The 24,499-nt window shown below is 46.2% G+C and overlaps 1 protein-coding gene across 1 annotated transcript in view; it reads left to right on the forward strand.

The window, feature by feature from the left end:
• The window catches only part of FBLN5 (fibulin 5), a 156,334-nt gene that overhangs the window by 125,774 nt on the left and 6,061 nt on the right, over nt 1-24,499 (forward strand). Inside the window, exons 9-10 of the mRNA XM_077466752.1 lie at nt 148-274; nt 8,565-8,760. Coding sequence (XP_077322878.1) covers nt 148-274; nt 8,565-8,760 — 323 coding nt within the window. The remainder of the gene's footprint in view (nt 1-147; nt 275-8,564; nt 8,761-24,499) is intronic.

Raw genomic sequence — 24,499 nt, forward strand, 5'->3', positions numbered from 1 at the left:
AAAGCCTGAAAAAAAAAATTCAGTCATCACATCTAAGAATTGGTAAACTGCAGTTTAATAAATGTTTTTGCTTTTGGGTTCATTACCACTTTAAGTAAAATAAATATTCAGTCTTGGGATGCGATTTTGTAAATTGTGGTTTTCCAGATGTCGATGAATGTGACACGCGGAATAATACCTGCACCGCTCAGCAGACGTGCCTCAACATCCCTGGAACCTACAAGTGTTTAGATCCCATGCGATGTGAGGAGCCGTACATCCAGTTCAATGATAAGTGAGTACAGGCGAGTATGGAGGATGTCTATAAAAAGTTATGACTGTAGAGTGCTGTGAAAAATACAGAGTAACAAAATAAGGGTTCAGTCATACTTGGCACTTTACTGCAGGCCTCGTGCAGGTGGGCATGTGTTGTGTGTATGCCCATGCTGACATCCCATTCATCTCTATTGGGACATACGGCTGCACAGACACTGCTGCCATGTCCTAATATTACATGCGGTTGAGGGTCCCTGAATGCACCCCGTATGTGTTTTGGGACCCGCATTCACCTACATGTCATATTAGGACATATCATTAATATTGATTGGACCCTGGGCAAACATTTTCTCGGGGCTTCTTGAATCCACTTAACTTATTTTTGGGCAGTGCAGACTCAAGGGGCAGCTGCTTTGGGCCCCACAAGGACAGGGCCCCGGTCAGCTGCCCCTTCTGCCCTGCATTAAGGACGGCCCTGCATATGTCCCAATAGAAATAAATGGGATGCCAACATCCGGGGGCCTGCAGCAAAGCGCCCATGTAAATAACGCCAGCAGAGTTACATACTGTTAATTAGGTTTAGATTTCTTTTCTTGTGTACTATATTAGACATGTGCAATTCGTTTCAGTCTGAATACAAATTCAGACAAATTTTGGGTTATTCGGGCATTCCGATTTATCCAAATCTCCGAGTGAAATGGTAACGAATTTAGTTTAATTTAATTTTGTTTATTTTCTAACGAATTCCAAGTTTTCAGATCTAAATTGAATTCAGATCGGTCTAAAAATTATTGACCGATTTGAATTCTGTGTGAAGAATAGCTAGTTGGTAAGGAGCAGGCCGGGAAGCCGGCAGTCGTGTCCCAAAAGTGGAAGTTCCGCTTTAAGTACTCCTCACCCCCTTACATGCCATGTTTGATGTCTTTTTTTATTTTTTTTTGAGGGGGGGGGGGTGGGGAGTGGGTACCTAGTTTTGACAGGTACCCAGCTCCCACTTCCTCTCTGGCCATCTAGGTGACTCGAGCGGAAGTTCCCTCTCCCGGCAATCTTCTGGGACACGTCGTAGGTCCCAGAAGATTGTCTGGCCATCGAGGAAGCGCAGCTTTTACAGCAGGGTGCCCACATTTGTGATGCCGAGGCAGGGAAGAGAACCAAAGGTTTGGGTGGCCACATCGCTGGATCCTGGGACAGGTGAGTGTGTGTTTTTTAAAAGTCAGCAGATACACTTTTTGTAGCTTCTGACTTTTAATAAACAGAAAAATGCCTGGGACTCTGTTTTAACGACTGATCAGCTGTCAGCGGGCTTCCCCACTGACAGCTGAAATGTAACGAAAAGAATGCTGGCAATAAAAAAAAGGGAAGGACGAGTGAGTGCCCGCCTCCCCAAACCATACCAGGCCATATGCCATCAACGTTGGGGGGTATGCACCCCTGCCCATAGCACCTTTTCCCGATGTTCCCCTTAAAATCCATACCAGGCACTTCAGGGGCTTTTCTTTTTCCCTGAATTTTTCATTGCCGGAATTCTTTTATGCACATTTCAGCTTTCAGTGTGGAAGCCGCTGACAGATTACGAGTCATCAGTCATTAAGGACGCAGAGGCTGGATTCCTGACCCGCTCCTTAAAGTGGAGTTCCATCCAAAAATGGAACTTGCGCTTTAAGGGAAGGTGACCCCCTGACATGCCACATTTGGCATGTCATTTTTTTTGGGGGGGGGGGGGGGGGGAGTGGAAACCCTAATTTTAGGTTCCTCCCGGGGCACTGCAAGGGAGATCACCTCTTCCTCCACCCTCTCGGCAATCATCTGGGACATGTCACAGCTCCCAGCCGATTGCCCGGCCAGTCACGGCTTGCACAAGCGCAGTGCGTAATCGGCTGTGAAGCCACAGCCGGGGCACCCACAGTGACAGTTTTTTTTTATTGGATATCCGCTTTAACAACCAGCTATTCTTCACACAGAATTCAAATTGTTTCATTTTTCAACCATTCTGAATTTGAATTGTTCCCAAAAATTTGGAATTCATTAGAAAACGAACAAAATTAAAATTTCACAAACTAAACGAATCAACGTAACTAAATTATTAACATAACAAACCAAACATTTCCGTTCTGCACATGTCTGTGCTATATATTTCATCAAGTTAAAACTACCAACAATTTTTTTGTATTTAGATTATGCCAGTTTAGAAGGATCCCCCCCCCCCCCCCCTGTTTTTTTTATAACAATTTTTCTAATTTATACCACTCTATACCTGGTATAATCCACTATAATAGAGTTTGGTGAAGGAGCTTTTTTTTATGGTGGAAACCTTTCCAGTTTTTCTGCATTGCACCCATGGTTTCAGCTTGTTACCATTTGCAGTATGGTGCTTTTTTTTACAATGCAAACTGAGAAATGGGGAAAAAAATTGGTTAAAGTTTGCTGTCCCTCTCTGGAGTCATTTAGGTTTACTTCTTGCACAACAGATGTAAAAAGAATCTACAGAGAATTTGCCCAGAGCTCGCTTATGCTACCTGGAAAGAGTGAATGTAATTGGTAAGAAAGGAATATTGAGAGTGCAGATGCTAGAAAGTACATTCCCAGCAACCTTGTGAAGAGCTGCAGGATGACTGCCTTCAGGAGATTACAGAAAACTCAGGTTAGCTAAACTGAGTAGACTTTGGGACTTTAGTACACTGGCAATATTTGGCTCGTGTATTAAACCTCATCCAACCTGTGACATGCGAATATAACCTCTGACTGACCCTGGACGCACACTGGCTTTTCTGCAGAGTAGGGATGAGCTGAACACCCCCCCCCCCCTCGGTTTGCACCAGAACCTGAGAACGGACCGAAAATTCGCGCAAACTTTAGAACCCCAGTAATGGGGTTCTAAAATCAAAAGTGCTAATTTTAAAGGCTAATATGAAAGTTATTGTGCTAAAAAGGGTTTGGGGACCCGGCTCTTGCCCCAGAGGACATGTATCGATGCAAAAAAAAAAGTTTTAAAAATGACTGTTTTTTTCAGGAGCACTGATTTTAATGATGCTTAAAGTGAAAAAAAAAAAAAAAAAGAGAAATATTCCTTTAAATAATGTGCCTGGGGGGTGTCTCTAGTATGCCTATGAAGTGGCACATGTTTCCCGTGTTTAGAACAGTCCCTGCACAAAATTACATTTCTAACGGAAAAAAAGTCATTTAAAATTGCTTGTGGTTTTAATGTAATGTCTGGTTACAGCAATATGGATGAAAATCATTGAGAAAAATGGCATGGGAAGCCCCCCCTGCCCATTACCAGTCCCTTTGGGTCTTGTATGGATATTAAGGGGAACCCCCAGGCAGTGCAAACAAGACAGGGACTGTGTAGGTTTGTTAAGTAGAATCTGTTTGTAATTTTGAACTGGTACATTTTTAAAGTATAGCTCCAGTCAAAAAATCTATTTTTAAGCTTTTTGGAAAACATAGAGAAGGATTATCACCCCTGTAACATTTTTTTTTCCGTCCGTCTTTTTTCATCTTACTTCCTGTTGTCTCCTTCCGTTTGCAAGTAGGAGACGTTTGTAAGTTGGATGTTTGAAAGTAGGGGCCTGCGCTATATGCTCTGCAGAAATTTGGGCCTAAGGTGTTGGTGTTGCCACAACACTGTAAGCCCTCAAAGTGACTCTTGGTGGGCACTGGAGCGCCCTGCTGTGAACTATTATATCAAGAATTTTAATTACATGCCATTGTTGAACAGTGGTAGAAAAATTGGGTCTTTATTGGTTATGGTGGTGGTGCCATAACACTGTAAGTCCTCACAGTTACTCTTGGTGGGCGCTGGAATGGGCCCTACTGTGAAATATATGAAGAATTGTAATTACATGCACCTGTTGAAAAGCGGCAAAAAAATTGGGCCGTAGGCACTGGTGCCACAACACCTCACAGAAACTCTAGTTGGAGAGCAGGAATGAGCCCTGCTGCAAAGTATTGAATCAAAAATTGTAATTACATGGCCCTGTTAAACAGGGGCTGAAAAATTGGGGCTTAGCCACTGGCGGCGCCCAGAACCAAAAACGTTCCAAGCTATCAGCAGGATCATTGAGGAGGAAGAGGGGATAGTCAGTCAGCATAACAGAATAGTCACTCAGCATAGGCGATCTTGAAGGGATGTGATATTTAAAAAAAAAATATTCGGTTGCATCAGCGTCAGATGCTTGGTAGCTGGTGGTGATCCAAGACTGATTCATCTTTATGAAGGTCAGTCGATCAACGGAGTCGGTGGACAGGTGCACCCTGTGATCGGTTACAAAGCCTCCAGCAGTGTTCCCGAAAGAACGCTGGGTGCAGGACAGGCCAGTAGCTCAATTGCATACTGTGCAAGCTCTGGCCAGTGGTCCAGTAACCCAGAGGATTTTTGGTGGGAAAGGTGTCCAAGTCTGATCTTACCCCTAGGTATTCCTGCACCATGTAAATCTGGCGATGGTTGCTGGAACCGATCATACCTTGGGGCTGCGGACTAAAAAATTGTCTGAACGCATTGGTCAGACGGCCAGCTTCTCCACCGCTCCTTCTGTGACTGACTAAAACCTCAGCAACACGTTGTCCAGGACCAAGAATTTGTAAACTCCTAGTCCCTGGGAACGCGTTGCACAGACCTTTGTGCAAGGCCTCCCGAAGATGTCCCATCCTCTGCTCCCTCTGCTATGGCAAGATAAGGTCCGCAACCTTGTACCGTGGATAAAAGAGAGTTGCCAGCCAGTAATGATCCCTCTCCTTGATCCGCTGAATACGAGGATCCTTCCGCAGGTTTTGCAGGATCAGGGAGGCCATGCAGCATAGGCTAGTTATGTTAGTTGAGGCATTCGGTCCGGAGTCCTCAGGACGACATCATCTGCAGCCACGTAAAAGTCCACGGGTTTCTTGGGACTGTAAATCATCCCTAAAAGACTGCTGCTGATGCTGAGTGCCAGGCACAATCCTCCTCCTCCTCTTCCTGTGTGATCGGCGGGCCAGCAGGAACACTGTCTGGATAAAGGGGACCTTGAGAGGCAAGGAAGTCCTCCTCTTCCTGCCTCTGTTCGGCCTCAAGTGCCCTGTCCATGTCCATTATTCCACGCAGCGTGTGCTCCAACAGGTGGACAAGTGGTACAGTGTCACTGATGCATGCACTGTCACTGCTCACCATCCTCTTAGCCTCCTCAAATGGTGACAGGACAGTGCATGCATCCCTGATCATAGCACACTGGCAAGGGGAAAAAAATGCTCCCCTGACCCTGTCTTTGTGCTGTAGTCACACAGGAACTCATTGATGGCCCTCTGCTCCATGTGCAGCCGCTGCAGCATGGCCAACTTTGAGTTCCACCTGGTGGGCATGTCACAGATTAGGCAATTCTTGGGAAGGTTCAATTCCTTTTGGAGGTCAGCCGGCCGAGCACTGGCATTATATGACCGGCGTAAATGCACACAGACTTTTCTGGCCTGCCTCAGGACATCCTGTAAGCCCGGGTACCTGCCCAAGAACCGCTGCACCACCAAGTTAAGGACGTGAGCCACACAGGGCACATGGGTCAGTTGTCCCTGTCGGAGGGCAGAGAGGAGGTTGGTGCCAATGTTGCAAACCACCATTCCTGGCTTAAGCTGGCGTGGCGTCAACCAGCTCTCAGCCTGCCCCTGCAGAGCTGACAGAATATCTGCCCCAGTGTGGTTCCTGTCCCCCAAACACACCAGCGCAATCACGGCATGGCATCTTTTTGCCTGCGTACTTGCGTAGCCCCTTGAATGCCTACGGAGCACTGCTGGTTCCGAGGACAAAGCACAGGAAGGGGCCATGGAGGAAGAGGAGGGGGTGGGGGAGAGAGGTGTGTCCCAATCACTAGTAGTAGCATTTTGGAGGCGTGGTGGCGGAACAACCTCCAACACTACTGTACCTTGTCCTGCATCCTTCCCAGCTGCCAGAAGAGTCACCCAAAAAACCCATGAAAGATAGGTAATGTCCCTGTCCATGCCTGCTAGACCATGAGTCAGCAGTAATATGCACCTTACCACTGACCGCCCTGTACAGCGAGGCATTGACATTGCCTTCAACATGCCGGTAGAGAGCCGGAATCGCCTTCCGTGAGAAAAAGCGGCGTTTGGGAACCTGCCACTGAGGAACCGCACACTGCATAAACTCACGGAAGGGGGCCGAGTCTACCAACTGAAAAGGCAGCAGTTGAAGTGCTAGCAATTTAGCCAAGCTAGCATTCAACCACTGGGCATGTGGATGGCTGGGAGTAAACTTCTTTCGATGGTCCAGCAGCTGGGGCAGGGAAATTTGCCTGGTACAATCGGACGTCGGTGTACCGCTAGCAGATTGCCCACAAGTACTTGGCTGTAACTAATTCTACACCTTCATTCCTCTCAGTGCAGGTTTCAGAGAGGACTGAAGGTATAGTGGGGTTGGAGATCCCAGCTGATGAGGAGCAAAGAAGAGGTCTGATTTGTTCTTTGGTGTGGGTCTTTTAGGTACATTTGCCAATGAACTGCATGGCAGGTCGACATATGTCTGGTCAAGCATGTGGTGCCCAAGCGGCTGATGTCTTGGCCACGCGAGATACGCTTGAGACATATGTTGCAAATAGCGGTGCAATCTGATGCACTCATCTCAAAAAAGGCCCACACCAAAGAACTTTTGGAATAGCACGCAGAGGCAGTGCCCTGCACAGGCGGAGCTTTGCGTTGTGATTCAGTCTGTGTGCTGCCCTTAAGCTGGCCCCTGGAGGGCATCCTGCCTCGTTGGAGATGTGCCTCCTCCTCCTCTTCTATTAGGCACCCACGTGGAGTCAGTGACCTCATCATCCCCTCCCTCCTCATCACTGGAGCAAACCTGGCAGTATGCTGCAGCTGGTGGAACATGACTGCCAGATCACTGTCCTTCTTGGGAATCCCCTCTCTCTGGACTCACGTTACTGCCTTCCTCTAGCTGGATATAATCATCAGAGCCTTCAAAATGCTGGGCATCCTCCTGGAGCATGTACCCAACACTGTGCTCAAACAGTTCGGGGGGCTCCTCAGGAGGAGGACAAGGTGGGGATAGGGAAGGAGTGACTGATGCCGGTGAGACAAGGGAAGAGGCCGAGTTGGCTGCTGCTTTGCCAGTACCCTGAGCCTGGGTGAGAGAGGATGAGGAGGGCTTGGTCATCCACTCTACCAAGTCTACGGCATGTTGCAGCTCAACACGTCCAGCTGCCAAAAATAAGGACAAGCGTGTCCCATGGCCACGTGCTAATGAGGATACACCACATCCATGACCAGCACTGTTGCCTCTAGACACAGAGCCTGCTTGCCCTCTTTTATTGGCTTGTGACTGTCTGCCTCTCCTTGTTGGCCTTCCAAACATACTAATGGCCTGCAGGGAAATGTAGCTGCCTGTGGATAGAATCAGCAGAACACCAGCAATTGGGGTAGCTTTAGGTGCAAACTGTGCAGATGACACAGTACACCGACTGTAATTGCTACAGCTGCCTGCGGATAGAATCAGCAGAACACCAGCAATTGGGGTAGCTTTAGGTGTACACTGTGCAGGTGGCACAATACACCGACTGTAACTGCTACAGCTGCCTGTGGTATAGGACCAGAAGAACACCAACAATTGGGGTAGCTTCAGGTTTACAATGTGCAGGTGGCACAATATGCCGACTGTGATTGCAATAGCGTAAAAAGGAAATTCAGAGACTGTCTCTCCGTCTATCTCTCTCTCTGTTAGCGACGCAACACACTACGCAAGGCCGCCGCGCAGGCGGCCTTATATAGTGTGGGGCGTGTACTAAACCCCCTGAGCCCTAATTGGCCACAGGCATCCTGCCTGTGGCTAATTATGTCTCTCTTTGCTGACGGCGCTGGGATTGGCCAAGCATGCGGGTCATAGTGCATGCTTGGCCAATTATCAGCCAGAAATGCACTCCGATGCCGCAGTGAATTCATGCCATGAGCGCCACTTGAATTTGGTGCGAACGGCGCATAATGTTCTGATTTCGCCAAACGGGCGAACAGACAATGTTTGAGTCGAACATGGGTTCAACTCGAACACTCAGCTCATCCCTACTGCAGAGTATTGGCCACAGATAATTGGCCAGTTTGTAGGCGGCCATAGCACATAGAGCATTGCTTCCCCCAGAGGCGGCAATTAGCCATCACTAAATGCACAAAACCAGCCATGGTTATTGGGCTGTCTGAATTTAGACTTAGTAGCCCATTGACTGGCTTCGCTTGTTGCTTGGAATAGTTCAAGTACTATAGGGCCACATATTAACTAAATGACTATGCCACCAGCATCACAGCATTTTTTTAACTTTTCTTTCTTGTCGTAGCCGCTGTATGTGCGCTGTGGAGAACCCTGCCTGCCGGGACCAGCCATTCACCATTGTCCACAGACACATGGACATCATCTCCAACAGCCGGGTTCCTTTAGATATCTTCCAGATGCAAGCCACCAGCCGCTACCCTGGAGTCTACTACATCTTTCAGATCAAATCTGGAAATGAGGGGAGAGAATTCTACATGAGGGTAAGAGAAGGATAGAAGATTACACATGAAAACAGCTAAATGTCTCCATACTCATCACATCCTTGACGTGACCGACCACTGGACATGGTCATATTACAATTCTATTACACTCTATATATAAAACACTACAACCCTCAACATAACCGACCACTGGACACCATCGTAATACAATTCTATTATACTCTATACATAGAACACGACATGTCCAACAGGGCCAACCACTGGACACCATCATGGTACAATTCTATTACACTGTGTACATAGAACACTACACTCCCCAACGTGACCCACCACTGGACATGACCATAATACCATTCTATTACACCTATATAAATAGAACACTACACTCCCTACATGACAGACCACTGGACATGACCATAATACCATTCTATTACACCTATATACATAGAACACTACACTCCCTACGTGACCGACCACTGGACATCATAATAACATTCTACACACTCTATACATAAAACACAACATGTCCAACATGGCCGACCACTGCACATGACCATAATACCATTCTATTACACTCTATACATAGAACATGACATGTCCAATGTGGCTGACCATTGGACACCATCATAATACTATTCTATTACACTCTCTATATGGAACACTACACCCTCCAACATAACCCACCATTGGACATGATTAGTATATGACAGTATTACTCTGAAAGTGAATGCTGCCACCTTCTGGTTGAAAAAAAAAAAAAGCTAGCAGCTAGATAGAAGATAGCAGTGTTTGCATTCAGACCATTGCAGATGTGCCAAATTGAACCTTTAATGAGAGGAGATATGGGTGGGCTATCATTGGTGTTTCCCTTCAGAAAACGGGGGTTGTCCGGCTGTTATGCTGACCCCCTGTGGCTTCGATGCTCAGAGTCACTATCCTGCACCAAGCGTGTAGATCAAGAAAGTTGCAGGACAGTCAAAAGTCTTTATCTGCACACTTGTTTTGGGTCTGTGATTCAAAATATTGAAGCAAGAGGTGTAGAATTATAGCGCCTCGGAACTTGCATTTTTGGATAGTGAGGTACGCCATTTCAGTCTCCAGTCTTCATGTCTTTCTTGTGACATGTTTACTTTGAGGGCCGTTCACACCAATCGCATTGTGGTAAAGCACAATAAAAGTGCATGTTACCGCAATGGGTCGCAATGAACCTTACCTGCATTGGTGTACCGAGGTGCAATTTATTGTGAGTGGCACCCCAGCACACCTCTAAAATGCACGTGTACTGGCATGCAGTGCAGCACAGTGGGCTTAATTCATGAAATGCTGTCACATGCGGCATTTGCCAGCACCCACCACAACCAGTGAATAGATGATTAAGGAGCCAGAACCTTCCGCGTCCTTAACAATCATGATTCATCTGCTGTCAGTGCGGATTCCCCTTTCACAGCAGAATTTAAACAAAAGAAGAGCCGACATTAAAACAAAAAAAAGCAAGCAATATGAATTTTTTAGGGGGACCCCACACCAGAAAAAAGAAAGATTAAATATTGGTAACCCCTCAAAATCGATACCAGACTATTATCTCTCTTTTGGTGGTATTTGATCACCTCTGCATTTTTTATCTTTTGCACAAAAAAAAAAAGCAACAATTTTGAATAATAATATTTTTTACTTTCGGCTATAAAACATTCCCAATACAAAAACGTAAAAAATCTATTTTCTTTATCAATTTAGGCCAATATGTAGTCTGCTACATATTTTTGGTAAAATAAAACCCCAATAATCGTATATCGACTGGTTTGAGTGAAAATTATAGCGTCCAAAAACTATAGGATATATTTAGGGACTTTTTAAAATTGTTTTTACTAGTAATGGCAGTGATCAGCAATTTTTAGCAGGACTGCGACATGGCGGGTGGACAAATTGGACACTAAGTGATACTTTTTGGGGACCAGTGACACCAATACAATGATCAGTGCTAAAATGCTTAATGCACTCATCACTGTATAAATGACACTGGCAGGGAAGGGGTTAGCACCAGGGTCAATCAAGGGGTTAAGTGTGTGCCCAGGAGATGATTTCTAACTGTGGGGGGACTGTTACACTGAAGGAAGTTTCAGCTTGGCTGAAACACAAAGATCTCTACTTTGCTCCCTGAGAGATCAGTGGTTTGCCTTGTTTACATAGGCACACCGCTGATCTGTCTCTCCACAGAACGATCGGTGGGTTCGAGACGGCCATTGTGGCCGCTGGACCCGCTGATTGGCTCCCGCTGTGTCCAGCAGGAGTCGCATTCCCCCTACACCACATGCACAAAATTGTGTACAGGTATGTGATTTTGCGCACCACATCATATGTACATGGGATGGTCTGGAAGTGGTTAAAGTGGTTGTAAAAGGCAGAAGGTTTTTTTTTCAAATATAAATTTTATTCAACTCCAAACAAAGGGAAAAAATGTCCCCACATTACAGACAGAGTATTCATACTGTCACAGCTTAGGTTAAGTAAAATTACAACAAAAAAGGGCATATCTCACATATCACAGTATATCCAGACATAAACAAAGAGCAACGTCCCAAATTTGTATAACGTCCAGAGCTATCTCCGCAGCAATTCAGCAAGGAGCCTAGGACAATAGGAGGCGGTAGCCTACACTGGAGTAGACAAAGGAGTTCCATTTGTCCCAAGTTTTTTTTTAAAACTTCTAGTTTATTTTGTGACGGGAGGACAAGATCCTCCATCCGCTTTATCTCCTCAACTTTTCTAATCCAGTGTGCGATGGAAGGGGGCAGGCATGTACTGGCCATTTGGACTACAGGGAGTTTCCCGGTAGGCCGATGGCTCAGTGGGCCGGTTTCAGTGACAAAGTAATGGGTGCGCGGCTCGCCCTCAACTTCACGCAGTGATGTATGAAAGATGAGAAAAATACAGAGGAGAATAAGTGAAATAATAAAAGAGTTTAGTGAGGACTCCTTATGTTATACTACTTATGTTTTTTTTTTTTTTTTGCACAATTGCGTATAGTTTTATAAACTGTTTTTGTGCTGGTTTGCAAAATTAAAGTGGGCTGATCTGGATGAAGTCCAGGGCCATTTTTTTGTCCCAGTCCAGCCCTGGAATTGGGAGAACCTTGCTTCCAATACAAAGGGATGCATGATTTTGCTGCATTTAATAGGTGTCTCAATAAAGACTTTTTGTAAGTCTTAATAGGGATTCGGAAATGGTGTAGGAGGAAGAATGCAGCCTCCTCTGGGATAGGCATTTCTGTGAACTCCTGTGAGATACAACAGACTTCACTCCAGAAGTCCGATAGTCCAGGGCATGATCAAAAAATGTGAATCAGTGTGCCCTCCTCCTTCTCCACAATGCCAGCACCGGTCAGAGGAGGAGGGGAAACACCTGTAAAGTCTGGAAGGTGTCAGGTACCAGCGGGTGAGGAGTTTGAAATTCAATTCTTGTATTTTAGTGCAGATGGAGGTTTTAAGTGCTAAAGTAATAATACGCTCACTCTGTGCCAGGGAGAACTTGCAACCTAGATCCTTTTCCCATCTGGAGAGGCAGGGCAACTGCTGTTGAACTGGAGGAGTATTCAGGAGGGAGTATGTTTGGGAGAGGGTATGTGCCAATTGGTCTGTGCCCGTACAAAGATCCTCAAACATCGTCTTTTGTCGCGAATAGTCCTGGGGGTTGGGAATAGAATGTAGGAAGTGGTGCAACTGCACTGCTCTCCAAAAGGGCAACCAAAGGGTCCCCGTTAAGTCTGTCAAAGCTATTATGGAAGGCCAACTCCCCTCAGTTACAAACCCTGTTGCATGTTCCCTATTAGAGTCTCTGAGAGAAGTATATTCTGAAGGGAGCAACCCTGGTTGGCAGAAGTTTTTTTTTTTATCTTAATGTATTCTATGTATTAAGATTTAAAAAAAAAACTACCGTATGTGCAGCAGCAGTCCCCCTAATACTTACCTGAGCCCCATCTCAATCCAGCGATGTGCACAAGTGCCTTGGCCATCCGGAACTCTACCTACTGATTGACTGAGACATAGCAGCGGCGCCATTGGCTCTCACTGCTGTCCATCAAAGTCAGTTAGCCAATTGGGAGAGAGGACGGCGGGGCCGAACTGGGGCTCCGCATCTGAATGGGCACACAGTACTGCGGCTCGGCTGCCGCCATAGCAAGCTGCTTACTGTGGGGGCACTCAAAAGGAGGGAGGGGCCAGGAGCTTTAGCAAGGGACTCGAGAAGAAGAGGATCTGGGCTGCTTTGTGCAAAACCATCACCCAGAGCAGGTACAGTGCCTTGAAAAAGTATTCATACCCCTTGAAATTTTCCACATTTTGTCATGTTACAACCAAAAAATGTAAATGTATTTTATGTGATAGACCAACACAAAGTGGAAGGAAAATTATAAATGGTTTTAATTTTTTTTTACAAATAAATATGTGAAAAGTGTGGAGTTTATTTGTATTCAGACCCCTTTACTCTGATACCCCTAACTAAAATCTAGTGGAACCAATTGCCTTCACTGGTCACCTAATTACTAAAGAGACTGCTCCTGTGTGTAATTTAATCTCAGTATAGATACAGCTGTTCTGTAAAACCCTCAGAGTTTTGTTAGAGAGCCTTGGTGAACAAGCGGCATCATGACGGCCAAGGAACACACCAGACCGGTTAAGGATAAAGTTGTGGAGAAATATAAACCTGGGTTAGGTTTTAAACAAATATCCCAAGCTTTGAAAATCTCACGGAGCACTATTCAATCCATCATCCGAAAATGGAAAGAGTATGGCACAACTGCAAACCTACCAAGACATGGCCGTCCACCTAAACTGACCGGGCCGGGCAAGGAGAGCATTCATCAGAGATGCAGCCAAGAGGTCCATGGTAACTCTGGAGGAGCTGCAGAGATCCACAGCTCAGGTGGGAGAATCTGTCCACAGGACAACTATTAGTTGTGCTCTCCACAAATGTGCCTTTTATGGAAGCATGACAAGAAGAAAGACATTGTTGAAAGAAAACCATAAGAAGTCCTGTTTGCATTTTGTGAGAAGCCATGTGGAAGAAGGTGCTCTGGTCAGATGAGACCAACATTTAACTTTTTGGCTTAAAAAGCAAAATGCTATGTGTGGTGGAAAACTAACACTGCACATCACCCTGAACACACCATCCCCACCCTGAAACATGGTGATGGCAGCATCATGTTGTCGGATGCTTTTCTTCAGCAGGGACAGGGAAGTTGGTCAGAGTTGATGGGAAGATGGATGGAGCCAAATAAAGGACAATATTAGAAGAAAACCTGTTAAGAGTCTGCAAAAGACTTGAGACCGGGGCGGAGGTTCACCTTCCGGCAGGACAACGACCCTAAACATACAGCCAGAGCTACAATGGAATGGTTTAGATCAAAGCATATTCATGTGTTAGAATGGCCTAGTCACAGTCCAGACCTAAATCCAATTGAAAATCTGTGGCTAGACTTGAAAATTGCTTTTCACAGATGTTCTCCATCCAATCTGGCAGAGCTTGAGATATTTTTCATAGAAGAATGGGCAAAAATGTCCTTCTCTATATGTGCAAAGCTGGTAGAGACATCCCCCAAAAAGACTTGAAGCTGTAATTGCAGTGAAAGGGGGTTCTACAAAGTATTGACTCACATTTATCATTTTTTCCTTCCACTTCACAATTACGTGCCACTTTGTGTTGGTCCATCACATAAGATCCCAATAAAATACATTTATGTTTTTTGGTTGTAACATGACAAAATGTGGAATATTTCAAGGCACTGCAAGTCATTCATTTTGAAGGGGCTGCCTAATGCAGTCTGCTGCAATGCATGAAAATATGTGTGCTGCAGATCACCATTTTGTGGTGCAAATGGCATCCTAGATATACATTTTCCAATCTGGCAACAAGGTAACGCCTACCATGACCTCCTTATTATCAGCCCTCTTTTCTGTAAACTTGTAAGCTGTCCGTATAACTAATGGATTTTCCATGCACTCGGAGTTTACTATATTAGTGTGAGCACACAGTGCGTGACAGGCAGAGAAGCGGATTTTTATAGATCGGTAAATAAATGCTGTTTGGACGGCAACTGTTCACAGCCTGATATGCCGCAGTATGTGGGCGATAAACCACCTTGACATCCTATACTGTGTGTGTATATATAGAGATTTTGTGTATGCAGAGTATGATATATAGAGTTATTTACAGGAGAATGGAGACCTCGGGGAAAAAACATGTTTTGTTGTTTTTCTTGGTTAACTAGACCTCCGGAAGATTTACCCCTCTTTCTAACTAGGCCATTTTTGCTATACGGCACTGCATTACTTTAACTGACAACATTTGTCCTTTTTTTTTTTTTTTTTTTTGCCATTTGATCACCTCTGTGTTTTTTTTTGCGCTATAAACAAAATAGATATATCTATATATATCTCTTTCTCTCAGATATATATCTCTATCTCAATATATATATATAAATAAATCTCTCTTTATATAGATATATATCCATATATCTCCATCTATATAATATATATATATATAAAATAGCTTTCTGCTATAAAACATATCCAATAAAATTGTAAAAAATTGAATTATTGTAGAAATTTGAAAAGGTATATGGGATTTTTAAGGTGCTAAATTAGAACAAAATCATTTTTTATAAAAAGTAGAAATTTATTCAAACAGTTAAAAACAGATATACAAAGTAAATATTGATATTACAGTACTAATACATGTGCTGACTGATTTCATCTCTACGTGTTTCGCCTTGATAATTGGCTTCTTCAGGAAATATAATTGATATCAGGCACTAACTTGTGCCTGATATCAATTATAGTTCATATAACCTTTTCAAATTTCTAAAATATTTTCTAAGGGATGTGGTGCTTTCCTTTCTAGACGATAGGCAAAATACCTTCTCTCCTTAAAATATTGATTGGTTTACGCAAAAGTTATAGCGTTTAGAAACTATGGGATATATTTATGGAACTTTAAAATTTTTTTTTTTTTTTTACTAGTAGTGGTGGCAATCAGCGACTTATAGCGGGACTGCAATATTGCGGCAGACAAATCGCACACCTAAAAACGAATACAGTGATCAGTGCTAAAAAGAATATGCGCTGTTACTGTACTAATGACACTGGCTGGGAAAGGGTTAACAGCAGGGGCGATCAAAGGGTTAACTGCGTGCCTGCACTGTGTTTCAGTGTAGTGGGGGGGGAGTTGCTTTTACTAGGGCAAGACATGGATCTGTGTTCCTGCTTTATAGGAACACAGGATCCACTTCCGTATTGACAGAACGGCACTCTGCTTTGTTTACATAGGCTGACTGGCATTCTGTCAGTGTACCGAACGATCAGGTGTAAGGGACCCACTGATCAGCTCCTGCTGTGTAGAATCACAGCTGGAATGAGCCACATGTAGGATCACGTGTATATATACACGTAATCCCGCGCTGCTGCCCTGTAGCAGTAAATGTGCTATAGGGCAGTCGGCAAGGGGGTTAAAGAGAATAAATAAAATTAACATATTAAAGAGGGAGTCCCCTGGAAAAAAAATAAAAATGAATAGCCAGTAGCTATAAATACTACAGCTGCTGACTTTTTTTTTTTCCTTCACAAATGCTCCGACACACCGTCCAGACTCAATTCTCTGGCCAATCTCAAAATATAGAGCGCATGGGCATTCTGCTGGGACAGGACCCCTCAAAGCTTATCTCCTTGTTCTACAACGACCTCACCCGACCTACAGCTGTAACGCTAGCATGTGGTTTGAGGGATAGATGGGCGGGGGACGTGGTGATGGTACTTTGTACCATCTTATATGGACATGACCATAGTACTTTTTACCATCTTGTATCGGGGCTGTCGCATCTAGGACAAAGCGGGTTATGGTCTGGTTTATATTTGGCTAAGCGTCGGGGGGGGGGGGGCAATATATATAGACAATATAAATTTGTGTGAGACGGTCAGAGGGCTTGGTGGACACTTTTTACAGGTGTTCAATGCATCCTCCCATTCCTCATCCTACATCATCCCCATGTCCCCCGCCCATCTATCCCTCAAACCATATGCTAGCGTTACAGCTGTAGGTCGGGTGAGGTTGTTGTAGAACAAGGAGATAAGCTTTGAGGGGTCCTGTCCCAGCAGAACACCCACAATGCCTATTCGCTCTATATTTGGAGATTGGCCAGAGAATTGAGTCTGGACGGTGTGTCGGAGCTGGAAGTAACGAAAGAACATGGAATTGGGAAGCTTAAAGTCGTCTTTGAGTTGTTGGAAAGATTTTAAAGTATTGTCACGATAAACATCAGAAAGATATGATATGCCCCGGGACATCCAAAGGTTGTGGTCAGGTACTGATAATAATTCCCTCAGGCCTGGGTTGTTCCATAGCGGTGTGTGTGAATGTGTGGTAGGTGCCCTAAATCTGCGTCTCACTATCTCCCATATTTTACAATGGCTGTAGAGCAATCCCTTACGACTACCCAGCACCCAAGGGTCAACCGGGTCCCTAAATATTAATTGAAAAGGGTGGGTGCATGCACGGACATGGGGGGTGCACACCGGCGCCAAGTAGCAATCCTTATCCTGTTTGTCTAAGTAGTAGAGGTGGGACAATTGCGCTGCTATGTAATAAGTATTAAAATCAGGTAGTGCCATCGCCCCCCAGGTCCGTGGGGGTTTTTTAGTGCTTGCCATGACAATTTATGTCTACTGGTTCCCCACACAAAGGAGTTCAGAATGGCTTCTATGTTTTTAAATATTCTAAGGGGCAAGTAAAGCGGGACATGCCATAATACCTATAAAAATTGGGGGAGCAACACCATTTTTTATCAGGTTTATGAGGCCCATTACGCCTAGGGGTAATTTAGCCCACGTTTGTGTTTTGGTTTTAAGGGTGGCCATCAGAGGCTCTAAGTTGAGCTTGAGATAATCTTTGGGACAGCAGGTAATGACAATGCCTAGTTATTTTATAGAACTAACCCGGAGAAGGGGTGAGGAGGCTTGAATTTCTGTGGGGGGGGGGGCGGGGGCTATGTCTATAGGGAGAATCTGGGATTTGCCCCAGTTTATCCATAAACCCGAATAATTACCAAAGGTTTGTATTGTGTCTAATGCCGTCAGAAGGGAGGGGCCAGAGTCCGCGAGGTACAAGAGCATATCGTCGGCGTATAGACTTATTGTTTCAACCAGGCTTCCACATTGTAGTCCCCTGATCCCTTGGTGTGCCCGCAGGGAAGACACAAGAGGTTCTACCGCCAGGGCATACAGCAAAGGCGATAGGGCACAGCCTGGAGAGGGGGAAGGCGCCAGAGACCCTCCCGTTGACCAGCACTTTGGCACTGGGGCCTTGGTAGAGGAGTCGGATCCATCTAATAAAGTTGGGCCCGAAACCAAACCGTGCCAGGCATTCCCAGAGGTAGTCCCACTAAACTGAGTCAAACGCCTTTTCGGCGTCCAAGGACACCACAACCCTGAATCCCATCTGGTCATGCCAAGCTTGTAAATTCATGTTTAATCTGCGTAGATTGTAAGCCGTATTCTTTGCTGGCATAAACCCCGTCTGGTCCGGGTGGATCAGAGTCAGTATCACATCATTTAAACGCAGTGCCAGAATTTTAGCTAGGATTTTAATATCCAGTTGGAGAAGGGATATTGAGCGGTACGATTCAGGGGGGTAATCGGATCCCCGTTAGAGCTACGGAGGGTAACCACCATCGGCGGCTTGTGGTCTAGGTGGGCCAGATATGCCAGGAGACGTCCCGCCCATTCTCCGCTTTCGTACAGCCCCTGCTTAGTATAGAATATTTTCTTCTCAGCCTTTTCAAAGTCCAGTCCCCCTAATACTAATAAGTCCAGTGTAAGCTCAGCCCAGTAGAGGGCGTGGTCAGAGAGTATGCAGTGACAGAAGCCTACCTCCCCAAGCCTTGGAAGGAGTGAGTGTGAAATCAATATAAGGTCTATTCGTGACATAGTGCTATGTGATGCTGAAAAGCATGAATATACCCTGTCTTGGGGCTGACGGTGTCTCCATGTATCCACCAGAGTAATTTCTGTGAGGAATTTGACAAATCTTGTGCGTGGATGGGAAGGACCATCAGGGGAGGGTCATAGTCAGCCTGTCCAGCTCTCTGTATTACATTATTGAAATCCCCTAACCAGAAACAGCAGGACACTGGGCCATAAAAGAGAAGCCACCCATGAGGACATTAAATTTGGAAGGGGGGAGGTATGTACACCGCCAATAACAGCAGCTCCAGGCCATTCATTTTCGCATGCAGGAATAGATATCTACCCTGCGGGTCAGATCTGAGAGTGAGTAACGTAAAATGTACAGTTTTGGCCACCAATATTGCGACTCCTCCGGAATTGGCAGTATGGGGGGGCCTGATCGAACCAACCCACCCACGGTTTTTTGATTGACAATAGCAATTGGCCCGTAAGGTGCATCTCCACTAGGACCACAATATCGGCCCGCTGTGCCTTGAGGTACGACAGGGCTGCATTCCTCTTGGGCCTGGCTCTAATACCCTGCACATTCCATGTAATACATTTTAGGGTAGGCATGCGGGGGCCCAGGATAGTGAGGACCCAGTAGTGCTTCGCAATCCACCCGAGCCCAGCCGGTGCTCGGATGCTACATCATCTAGTAATTAGCATTGAATAACGTTTTTTCCAGCATATACAAAGTGTGAACCAACAAACCAGAAGTAAAACCATGTTGACTTATACATTAACACACTGTCCTGTCCGGGCCAGCAGCACCTTGGGAACCTTCCCCGGGATATTCTGCAGGGACCGGACAGTTCAGGGAAACGATACTTGTGCTAAGTAGCAAACATTATCGTTTAAATTTAAAACAGCAGGGCCCGTTAGGGGTCCTGCGACTAGGGGAGTGATTATCCGCTGCAGAGTGAGCAGCAGCGCAAGGGGTAAAACCCTCGGCTTCAGATCTCCAGGATAACTTGGGTGGGCGAGGTAAAAGAATACGAAGATTTAAGTCTGTAATCCGGGCGTCATAGTGGGCAGTAGCTTGCCAAAAAAAAAGTCTAATGTGAGGCTGTTCATACCTGTTGTCCCCGAGTGGTAGCGGGAGTCCAGGGAAGGAGTGACGGGAACAAAGAGGCGGACAGTTGGTCAGAGGGGGGGGGGGGGGGTGGAACAGTTCGGTTTAGCAGGAGAAGCAATGTCACAAGGGAGGTGGTGTACAGGGGATTGTGGGGCACATTACCTTAAAATAGCTCCTTTTTAAGACTTGCTAGAATGAGTGTTCTGCGCGGGGTTCAGTACATCAGGATCTGGGCGTAAGTTGGTAACATCAGGCTTCATCTTTAGGCTTGGTCTTGGGCCGGATCCGCTCTGGCATCCAGCCCAGCAAAAACGGCATCCGGTGTATCAAAGAAATGGGCTTTAGCCTCACCTACTACATGGAGCCTAGCAGTGAAAAGCATAGCATAGGCATAATGGCAAATCCTCAGTTGCCGCTTTGCTTCCGTAAATTGCGCTCTTCTCTTCTGCACTTTTGTGGAAAAATCTGGAAAGACTCTGATCTCATCGTTCTTGAAGGGGATGTCGCCTTTTAGTCTGGTAAGATGGAGGATCGCATCCCGGTCTCGGAAATTCAGCAGCTTTGCAATAAATGTCCGGGGAGGTGCGCCCTGTGGCGGGGGTCTACCGGCAAGTCTGTGGGCCCTCTCCACCACAGACAAGGCAGAGAACTCAGCCCTCCCGAACCTGGTAGTGAGCAGATTTTCCAGAAATGATGTGGGATCGGATCCCTCCGCGCCCTCCGGTAGCCCCACAAATCGCAGGTTGCAGCGTCTGAGCCGATTTTCCATGTCATCCTGTTTGGTCAGGACTGTACTGAGTTGGTGTTGTAGATGCTCTGTAGTAGTTTGTAATGGCGGGATCTCATCCTCCGCCCAACTTATGCAAACTTCTGTCTCGGCTACGCGGTCCCTGAGCTTCTGCATGTCGTGTCAGGGACACGTCTATCTTCACCTCCTGCGAGCGGTGTCCTCCGCGGCCTTCCCCCGGGGTTCCCCTCTCTTGATGCTGGTATTTAGCCAGTTTAGAACCGGTATCAGTCACCCTTTTTGGAGGAGACATACTTCCCACTGGTACAGGGTGATAGTTGACCCAATGAGTAAGCGTAGAAGGTAAGGTTAGCCTCAGGCCGCGTACACACGGGCGGATTGTCTGCCCAACTAAGTTCGTCAGACAATCCGACAGACAGTCCGTTCAAAATTTGCATGAACGGACTTGACCACACACGATGAGCAGACAGTCCGCTGAAAGCGTGCGCGATGACGTGTACAGCACGTACGACGGGACTAGAAAAACTGCGTCCTATACACTGCAATGCAACCTTCGGCCGTGTAAATCCTTTCTGAGCATGCGCCATACTTAGTCCGTCCAAATTGCCTACACACGAGCGGACTGTCCGCTGAAACCAAGTTTGGACGGACAAAACCAAGTTTGAACGGACAAAATTTCGGAAATTCCGTAAGACTTTGTTCGTCAGACAGTCCGCTGAAGCCCACACACGAGCGGATTGTCCGCTGAAACACGGTTCAGCGGACTAAGTTGGACAGACAATCCGCCCGTGTGTACGCGGCCTCAGGCTATGCAGTGACGGATTTTAGGCAAGCGGAGCTTTCGATCAGAACTCCTCACACCATGCTGGTCCAGGCCACGCCCCAATACCACAGCTGCTGACTTTTAATAAATGGATACTCGCCTGTCCCAGAATCCAGCGATGTCGGCAGCCAAGGCCGATCGATCGCTCGGCTCTCGGGTGCTGCCGCCACCATTCTCAGTGAGGGAATCAGGAAGCGAAGCATTGCGGCTTCACTTCCCGGTTCCTTACTGCGCATGCGTGAGTCGCGCAGCGCAATCGGAATGGTCCGCGCTGTCTCTGGGACATGTGTGTGTCCCAGCAGACAGCGCGGCAGGACAGGAAGAAGCATAGACTCCCGTGGGAGTCTATACCCGGAAGTGGGTGCAAATACCTGTCTTAGACAGGTATCTGCACCCCCCTCCCCCCTGAACGGTGCCAACTGTGACACCGGAGGGGGGGGAGGGTTTCCGATCAGCGGAAGTTCCACTTTAGGGTGATACAAGAGGAAAATTTAAACAAAACCACAGCCTCTAAAAAATAAGATCAAGATGTGCCTGGATTACTGTCCGGGTCAAGGTCATCATATTTTGGGTAGAATTAACCACTTGCGGACCAGCCGCCGTAGTTTTACTGCAGCAGGTTGGCTCCGCTGCGCAAAATTACCTGATCTCGCGAGGCTTGCATAGCAAGCACATGCCCGCCGCAAGCTCCACGAGTCCGACCACGGGTCACATGGTCTCTATGTCCGCGGGGATACCTACGATCCTCTCACGGAGAGGAAGAATGGGGAGATGCTAATGTAAACAAGTATTTCCCCATTCTGCCTAATGACAGTACTCTGATCACAGCTCCCTGTAAGCGGGAGCGGTGATCAGTGTCATGTCACACACAGCCCCTACAGTTAGAATCTCTCCCTAAGACACACTTAACCCCTGCAGCGCCCACTCCTACCCACTTCAATGCTAGTGACATTTTTATAGTAATCAATGCAATTTTATAGCATTGATAGCTGTATTAACACCAATGGTCCCACAAATGTGTCAAAATTGTCCGATGTGTCCGCCCTAATGTTGCAGTCACATTCAAAATCGCTTATCTCCACCATTACTAGTAAAAAAATGAATAAAAATGCCATAAAACGATCCCCTATTGTAGCGCCGGCTCCTGAAGAGCACATGCTATGTTTTTGAAATGTAATGTTACACCTGAACTGCAGTTTGGTTTGGGTATAATTCCAAATTTTGACCTCCGCATCAGGCTGACTGGACTATAGTGTGTTCAGCCTGGCCACCGGGGGCACTGTCTCTTCTGGCAGGCATGGAACCACAGTCTGGTTGGGTGCTTTAAGGTTACTTTCTCTCGGAGCCCGCCCAGTGGGAGTGTCACTCTTGCTGTGCTTTCTGGGAGAGGGTACTTAAAGCGGAGGTCCACCCTAAAGTGGACCTTCGGCTTATTGGAATCCTCCCCCCCTCCGGCGCCACAATTGGCACCTTTCAAGGGGGAGGGGGGTGCAGGTACCTGTACAGTACAGGTATCTGCACCCACTTCCGGGATAGCTCTCTGCGGAAAGGGGCGTAGATTACGCCCCTTTCCGCAAGTCCCCCGCTGCCTGCTGGGAAACACACAGATCCCAGAGGCAGCGGGTCCATCCTTATTGCGCAGCGCGACTCGTGCATGCGCAGTAGGGAACCGGGAAATGAAGCCGAAAGGCTCCACTTCCTGATTCCCATACCCAAGATGGTGGCGGCAGCACCCGAGAGACGATCGCGAGATCGGCTTCGGGTGCCGACATCTCGGGCGCGCTGGACAGGTAAGTGTCACTATTTTAAAAGTCAGCAGCTGCAGTGTTTGTAGCTGCTGGCTTTAAAAAAAAAACGCGGACTCCCGCTTTAAGATGCGGATGTCACGTGGTTCGGTATTCCGGTCCAGAAGTATGTTCTAACTCCATGGTCCTGGTCCTCCTGACCAGCCCCCAGGAAGGCTATGGCCTGGGGTGCGGATCCACCTGACTTTATGTCTCGGGCTGGCTAGCCTGAGACAAGGAAACTAAAGAAAGGATTCCGAGGTTATCCGGCACCGTCTCCGGTTGTGGAGATGCCCAGCAACGTTGTAGCTATACAGGGGAGGAGGACTCTTCAGAAGAAGGCCACGTATGGGTTGGCTTCTTAGCAAGAGCCTGGGGAAGCTGAGGGACCTAAGTGAATCCAATCTCGTGGGTATCGCCAAACCGGCTGAAAGATCCAGGTGTTCTACAAGTTCTAGTTTCCTACATGTTCTACAACAACGTCTGTGGCAAAGACTTGTTCCTGATTTAAGCACCTTGTTGGTTGCTAGGTCTTGTGGGAGAAGGACTATCCAACTTGAGTGAACATCCAGCTGTGAATAGCTATTCTCTGGATTTAGTCAAAGTAAGAGTTCTTTATTATTGACTTTGACACTAAGAGTATCTGAACCTTTTCCTCCTAACCCTCTGATCCTATACTAAGAGACTGTTCGTTAACTACGTTTTTTGCAAATAAAAATCCCTTTTAAGCGGATCTGTTGTCAGTCTCTAAAGTTTCTGGGCCATCTACCACGGGAACCCCTAGACGCAAATCGAGGTGAAGAAGGTAACGGCCCAATCAAACCAGCAGCTCCTTCGGGGGTTAGTGCTACACTATTTTGTAGACGCTATAACCTTTGCGCAAACCAATCAATAAATGCTTATTGATATCTTTTTTTTTTTACCAAAAATATGTAGAAGAATACGTATCGGCCTAAACTGAGGAAAAAAATGTTTTATTTATATATTTTTGGGGCATATTTATTATAGCAAAAATTAAAAAATATTGCTTTTTTTTTTTCTATTTAGAGCGCAAAAAATGAAAACCGCAGAGGTGATCAAATACCACCAAAAGAAAGCTCCATTTGTGGTAAAAAAAAAAAAAAGGATATCAATTTTGTTTGGGAGCCACGTCGCATGACCGCACAATTGTCAGTTAAAGCAACACAGTGTCGAATTCGCAAAAAGTGCTCTGGTCTTTGGCCAGCCAAATCCTCCGGGGCTGAAGTGGTTAAATGTTTTTTTTTTTTTTAATTAGTATCGGTGTGTTTTATGGAGGATAAGAAAAAAAAAATGCAAAATGCGCACTATTGTTTCTAGGCTGTACTACGGGTACAA

The sequence above is a fragment of the Lithobates pipiens genome, unplaced genomic scaffold (genome assembly GCF_037356315.1).
Source record: "Lithobates pipiens isolate NorthernLeopardFrog02 unplaced genomic scaffold, aLitPip1_a1.2 Scaffold_37, whole genome shotgun sequence".
NCBI classification, from domain to species: domain Eukaryota; kingdom Metazoa; phylum Chordata; class Amphibia; order Anura; family Ranidae; genus Lithobates; species Lithobates pipiens.